Source organism: Anoplophora glabripennis, unplaced genomic scaffold (genome assembly GCF_000390285.2).
Source record: "Anoplophora glabripennis isolate ALB-LARVAE unplaced genomic scaffold, Agla_2.0 scaffold1, whole genome shotgun sequence".
In the NCBI taxonomy this organism is placed as follows: Eukaryota; Metazoa; Arthropoda; class Insecta; order Coleoptera; family Cerambycidae; genus Anoplophora; species Anoplophora glabripennis.
Genome location: NW_019417028.1, coordinates 4,689,919 through 4,695,792, shown reverse-complemented (window position 1 = coordinate 4,695,792; position 5,874 = coordinate 4,689,919). Strand labels below are relative to the sequence as shown.

General features: G+C 34.0%; 1 protein-coding gene across 1 annotated transcript in view; it reads right to left on the bottom strand.

The window, feature by feature from the left end:
- Positions 1-1,171: 1,171 nt before the first annotated feature.
- Positions 1,172-5,874, bottom strand: part of LOC111691284 (venom carboxylesterase-6-like) — a 10,984-nt gene continuing 6,281 nt past the window's right edge. Inside the window, exons 2-8 of the mRNA XM_023455837.1 lie at positions 4,995-5,094; positions 4,683-4,871; positions 4,081-4,623; positions 3,812-3,990; positions 3,595-3,748; positions 1,474-1,597; positions 1,172-1,413 (exon numbers count right to left, since the gene is read on the bottom strand). Of these exons, the coding sequence (XP_023311605.1) occupies positions 1,266-1,413; positions 1,474-1,597; positions 3,595-3,748; positions 3,812-3,990; positions 4,081-4,623; positions 4,683-4,871; positions 4,995-5,094 (1,437 nt within the window). The 3' untranslated portion in view covers positions 1,172-1,265. The remainder of the gene's footprint in view (positions 1,414-1,473; positions 1,598-3,594; positions 3,749-3,811; positions 3,991-4,080; positions 4,624-4,682; positions 4,872-4,994; positions 5,095-5,874) is intronic.

The following is a 5,874-nucleotide window of genomic DNA, read 5'->3' as shown; positions in this document are numbered from 1 at the left end:
GGCTTATATACATAATATTTTAAGATATCTAGTTGCTTTTTTTTAACAATGAAGGTAATATTAGTAGTTGGCAATTTAAGTTTATTTGGTTGTGTAATACAATTTTTAATTTTATGATAAATACTTAATTGTTTAATGTTTTTAAATTATAATTATTTTATATCAATAGTGACCTGAAATTGATTGTAGTAAAATTTAATAATATTGTGTTATTGATTACAATTTATACCTATCTCCGTGATGCCCTTGATGCGACTAGAAAATCGACACTGAACGTTTTCCGCAAACATTCCAAGAATAAATTTTACCAGGTCTGTGTTTTTATTTAAAACTGCTTACAAAAAATTGCTGCGTAAGAGTAATTTTTTACATCTGTGGCTTTTGAGAAAAAAACAATCAATATCTCATACCAAAACCATCAGATCGATTTGAATCGGGTTTTGTGATTTCGTTTTCTAATACTTTAAAGTACTTACATCTACATTTAATAACAACTAAAATATGATATGCGCGGGTATCAAAACTAATAATTCTATATTGAAGCAAATTTCATAACAGAAAATTTCATCAGTAATGTCTTTTTCTGTAAACTGCATATTTAAAAAGTTATATTGGAACATGTGAGAAAAAACGCGTCATTTTTGAGTGTTTTTGCAGTTTTTAATTTTTCTAGCAAATAGCACAACTTTTTTCCTGGCGCAAACCTATATTTTCATTGTGTACATTATTTTCGATCGATATTTACTGATATCTAATCTCTACGTCAAGTAACAGCCATATCTCGAAGCTTTTGAGCTTAATTCTCTTGGATTAAGAATCATACTGACATAAGTGTATATAAATAGGTACAATGGTTATCATTCGCTTATCTGCTTTACCAAGACTATTTTTATACAAATAAGAGTCGAATACTTTGCCTAGAAATATAATTTTTTGTCAATTTCTTGTAATCCACGCATCTTATAGAAAACAATTAAAGAAACTGGCTGTCACAAATAGTTCAGCCACTTAGAATTGGTCATAAAATGCAGGATAAGTAATAGACAAACCAGTGTACTTACATCACGTTACTATAATTATTTAGTTCGTTATTTTGTTAATTACAATCGCCAGGGTAGGATTGGCTTGATTGTAAAAAGAACAAAAGGTGGTATTTTGGAAAACAAAACCATTTATGGTGTATTGTATATATTATTAAAATTTAAGATTATAAAACAAATAAAATACGGAAAGCAAACTACAGTTCATGTTTTTTAACGAGGTTTTCATATTCCAAGCTTGCTCCAAAAGTCGATAGGGGTCACACTTTCGCTCCTGTGCAGCTTCATGTCTTCTGGTCCATTTATAAGCAAATAAGTCAGCTCTTCAGATCCCGTTGGTTGCCAAACGTCTGTCCCATCGAAAGAAGGATTACTAAAAAATTAGAATTAATGAAGGAAATAAGTCTTTCAAGGAAATTTATGTTATTTTTACCCGCTGCTGGCATATGAGTACAATATATTCTGGCAAGCAGTAACCAAACGCTTATCCTGTTCCGATAATGGTAGTATATGTAGTATACCATAGAAGTAGATGCCATCTTCACTGTGACACACACCTGTGAAAATGATGATGTTAGATTTGATTTCGTTTGTAATATTTATTCAATCCGCTCAGCGACGGCATTAATCATTGCAAGGCTCCGGGTATTAGATCTTTGCGAGGCCCTAGTTCTTTATAAATTGTACGTAAATCGAATGTGGATATTTTATTTATGGAAATATGTTAAGTGCATAAGAAATATTGTCAAAAGTCAGTGGGTCGCTTGATTTTCGGTGAGCTGTGGCGCGGCAGAAGGGTGGGGGAAGCGATCGACAGCGAGTCCGAAGAAATTGACGATAATATTCATAGTCCTGCCGTTAAAAAAGCGAAATTCGCTTGAAAATAATATATTTGACAGTCTGTAACTCCGTTGTTTTTCAACGAATCTTGACGATTTTTTTTTAAACTTAAAGCTCTTTTCATAAGCTTTCCGAATATGTAATAATATATAACTATATCACGCTCGTGCGTCGTATATTTCATTTTGCAACTAAGGCTAAAAAATAAAAAAAATTTCCAGGTTGCAAATTTGAAATTAAAAAAAAATGATAGATTTCAATGTATTATTATGAAATCTACCATGAAAAAAATCAGTGCGATTGTGGAAGATCCTCGGGATCGTCCAGACTAATAATTAGTTAATTTGTTTATAAGGCCATAACTTGTAAACTATTCAACTTACCGATTCCAGATTTCGTGTGAGTTATTAGACAGTGATGAGGAATGAGAGGATGCGATGCCAAAACGTTCTGGTAATAATAACGCAGTTTATAAATGTTTATTTCAAAAGTCATAAATAAACTTCTTGTGTTTATAAATTTTGATCTAATCAATATTTTTTATACTCGAGTTTTGTAGGTCTTTTGAAGATGAAAAAAAGTACTTTACTGTTCTCGTGGAAATTAACGGAAAAAGTTATAAGCGAAAACTTGAATTTACGTAAAAATTATACAATTAACCACCCTGTAAACAATCTTCCCCCCATTTTTATGACTGTGGAAACTAATATGTTATTGTGCATAATATTTAGCATCTATAGCGGTAAATTCTGCTTGCCGAAACAAAAAGTCGCGCCCAACTCTACATTTCCTGGCCTATAATATTTACTATGAATTAACCAACTTTATTTTATTGTCATGTAAAGTTTTAAATACAGTGTGTCTACTTAAGTTGGAACATATGGAAAACTTTTTTATTATTGGTTTTATGGAAAAAAGTTATTCTTCATAAAAAGTTCTGCATGATCCAAAATCTAAAATGCAATCTTCAGTTATCAAAATTTCTCAGTCATATACGAGGTGTATCAGAAATTATGAATTTTGCTCAAGAATAAAGTACCCTTATTTTTGACAATACAGAAGAGTGTTGTAAAGAAAAGTTATGTTAAATTAAAAGTTATTTTCAAATATGCAATTACAGCCATTTAGCATGAAGATTCAGGTTTTGTGATTATTTACGTTTTTTTTTATAAATTTGCATTTATCTCTCTTATCTGTTAAAAATATGATAACTTTTCCATTTATTAATGTCTATGAACAACTTTGCAATTTAATTATAATAATAATACAAATAATTTATAATGTAAAACGTAAATAATCACAAAACACTGAATCTTCATGCTAAATAGCTGTAATTGCATATTTGAAAATAACTTTTAATTCAAAATAACTTTCCTTTACAACACTCTTCTGTATTGTCAAAAATAAGGGTACTTTACTCTTGAGCGAAATTCATAATTTCTGATATACCTCGTATACGACTGGCAAATTTTGATAACTGAAGGTTGCATTTTAGATTTTAGACCATGCAGAACTTTTTATGTAAAATAACTTTTTTTCATAAAACCAATAATAAAAAAGTTTTCCACATGGTTCCAACTTAAGTAGACACAATGTATAAACTTTTTTTACTCGGGTTGTTGTGCGAGGCCCCTACAAGAGCGAGGCCCTACTCGCTACCCCGTAAGGCCGCCACTGATGTGGCTTCTTCCCTAGTTAAATATTCAGTTCTTACCTTCTATTTCATCTGTTCCAGTTAAGAAGTGCATCGGTTTGTTTACACCTTCGGTGTAATTGAATATGTAAAGATATACTGGAGATTTCGTCACCTTGGCTTGCAGTTTAGCGGCGAGTTCTGCAGAAACAGCGAACAACCTGTCAGTAAGCATCTAAATGCAAATAAAAACAAAATAAAGTAAATCAATTTTGTTTCACAAACTGAGGAAATATACCTGTGTAAATTTCTTGAAATTCTTCTTATCGATTTTTTCTCCTGGTCCCAAATAGTAGTCTAAAACTTCCCTCGCTACTGTCTCCTTATTTGGTGCGGATAGAGTATCGTTGCAATCCAACAGATAGGGAGCTATTTCTACCCACTTTTCATCTACCTCTTCCAACTTTTGCCAAAGAACTGGAGAATTATATAATATGAATTACTTTAAACAGTTTTGCATTGCCAAATCATTGCAGGGTATAAGAAAAAGAAAGGAAGGAGACTCACGTCCTGTAAGAAGCAATCCTTCACCGGTAGTGAAGGAGGTAATCCAAGGCACATCGTGGACTTTACCTTCCTTCAAAAGCTGGTAAGGTTCCGCGTCTAGAAAAGCGTTCGTTGATCCTTTTTCCACCACCGGCGCAAAAGGCGCGAATGGCAAAAGGTCGAAACCATAGAAATATTTCAACTGATTTAGTATATCTTGTACAGGTCTCTGCTTAAGGCACTTCTTCAGTTCTTCCGAGGGGCTGTCAGGACAGCCCAACAACACAGCAAGCTTCTTAGCGCGTTGCAAAGCATTTTTCTTCGTTGCCGACGGTGCTATAGCTGTACCGCTTTGAGACACCCCTCTGATGAATAAACCTTTAGAGAGGGGTGAGAAGTAGTGGAAGTGGACGCTGGCGCCTCCCGCTGAAAAGCCCACTATGGTAACGGAGTCGGGGTTTCCCCCAAACGAAGCGATGTTGTCCCGGACCCACTTGAGTGCTAAGACTTGGTCCTTCAGGCCGTTGTTTCCGGGTATGGCGTCATCTTCCGTGCTAAGGAATCCTGTAACGTTAATTGAATAAATACTGACATGGGAAGACAATGTTAAAGAAGCAACGTACCTAGAATACCAACACGGTAATTGATAGATACAAGCACGACCTCCTTGTCTAGGAACGTATTCAAATCCGCGCTGCCGCTGCCGCCCATAAAGGCACCTCCGTGGATTGAAACTATAACGTCAAGGGCCTTGGGGTTCTCCACGGAATCTTCTGGGATATACACGTTTAAGTAGAGGCAGTCTTCGTTTCCTAAGAAAAAATACATACACTTTCGTAAGAAGTAAATGCTTAAAAGGCATATAAAAATAATATTTCTTCGCACTTTGAGACAAGCGTAATTAGGTTTCAAGTTACTTGGTGTTTTATACTGACCAGATATTTCTTCAAGAGTGGAAAGAACAGGACCTTGGGAACATGTATGAGGAGCGTTGGCCACCCAAGTTCCTGACCAAGCTGGAATGGGTTCAGGTTCCTACAAATACGTAAAGAAGCATTGACTGTTAATTTCGACATTTTATACAGGGTGTCTCACATTTAAATAGCAGGACTTCAGGAATCAGTAGAAGACCTCATTTTGAGTCTAAAAGTTCCTATATATATGGGTCCTAAAACGCTTTGTTTCTGAGATACAGGGCGTTCAATTTTATTTTTGTTTTATTTATTTATTTTTTAACTAAATAACCGCTGACAAAAAAAATCATCATGTTGCGGCGAAAGACTTAGTATTTAAGGGCAAATAATTTGACACAGAAAATCATCGCATATTAGTTCCAGTGGTGGAGATAGAGGGGTCTCTATGCATATTTTTATAAAAAAAAGTATAGCCGATTTGATATTTTCCAAATGTTTTCGAAAAATATGAAAGAGCATTCAATTTTACCCAGAAAAGGCCCTCTTGTCCAAAGTCGATAGGAGGTGGCGTTTTCAAGAAAAACCGAAAATACTGTTTAGAAGTCAAATAATAATTTTTAAACATTGTGTTACAACTAAATTAAATATGTAGTTCAAAAATTCGGTTAAAATTGTTTTTAATTAATTAAATGAAAATAAATACAAAAATAAATAACGAAAACCATATTACATCAAAGCAAATGTTCGAAATGTAAACCATTTTCTTCGATACATAACTGACACCGACGCTGAATAGAACGTCTCATTTGAATTAAGTTATTGTCTCTGATTTCACTGCATGCGTTCCGAATCCGACGAATAAGTTCATCCCTTGTGTCCACAGTAGTGGTATAAACTCTCT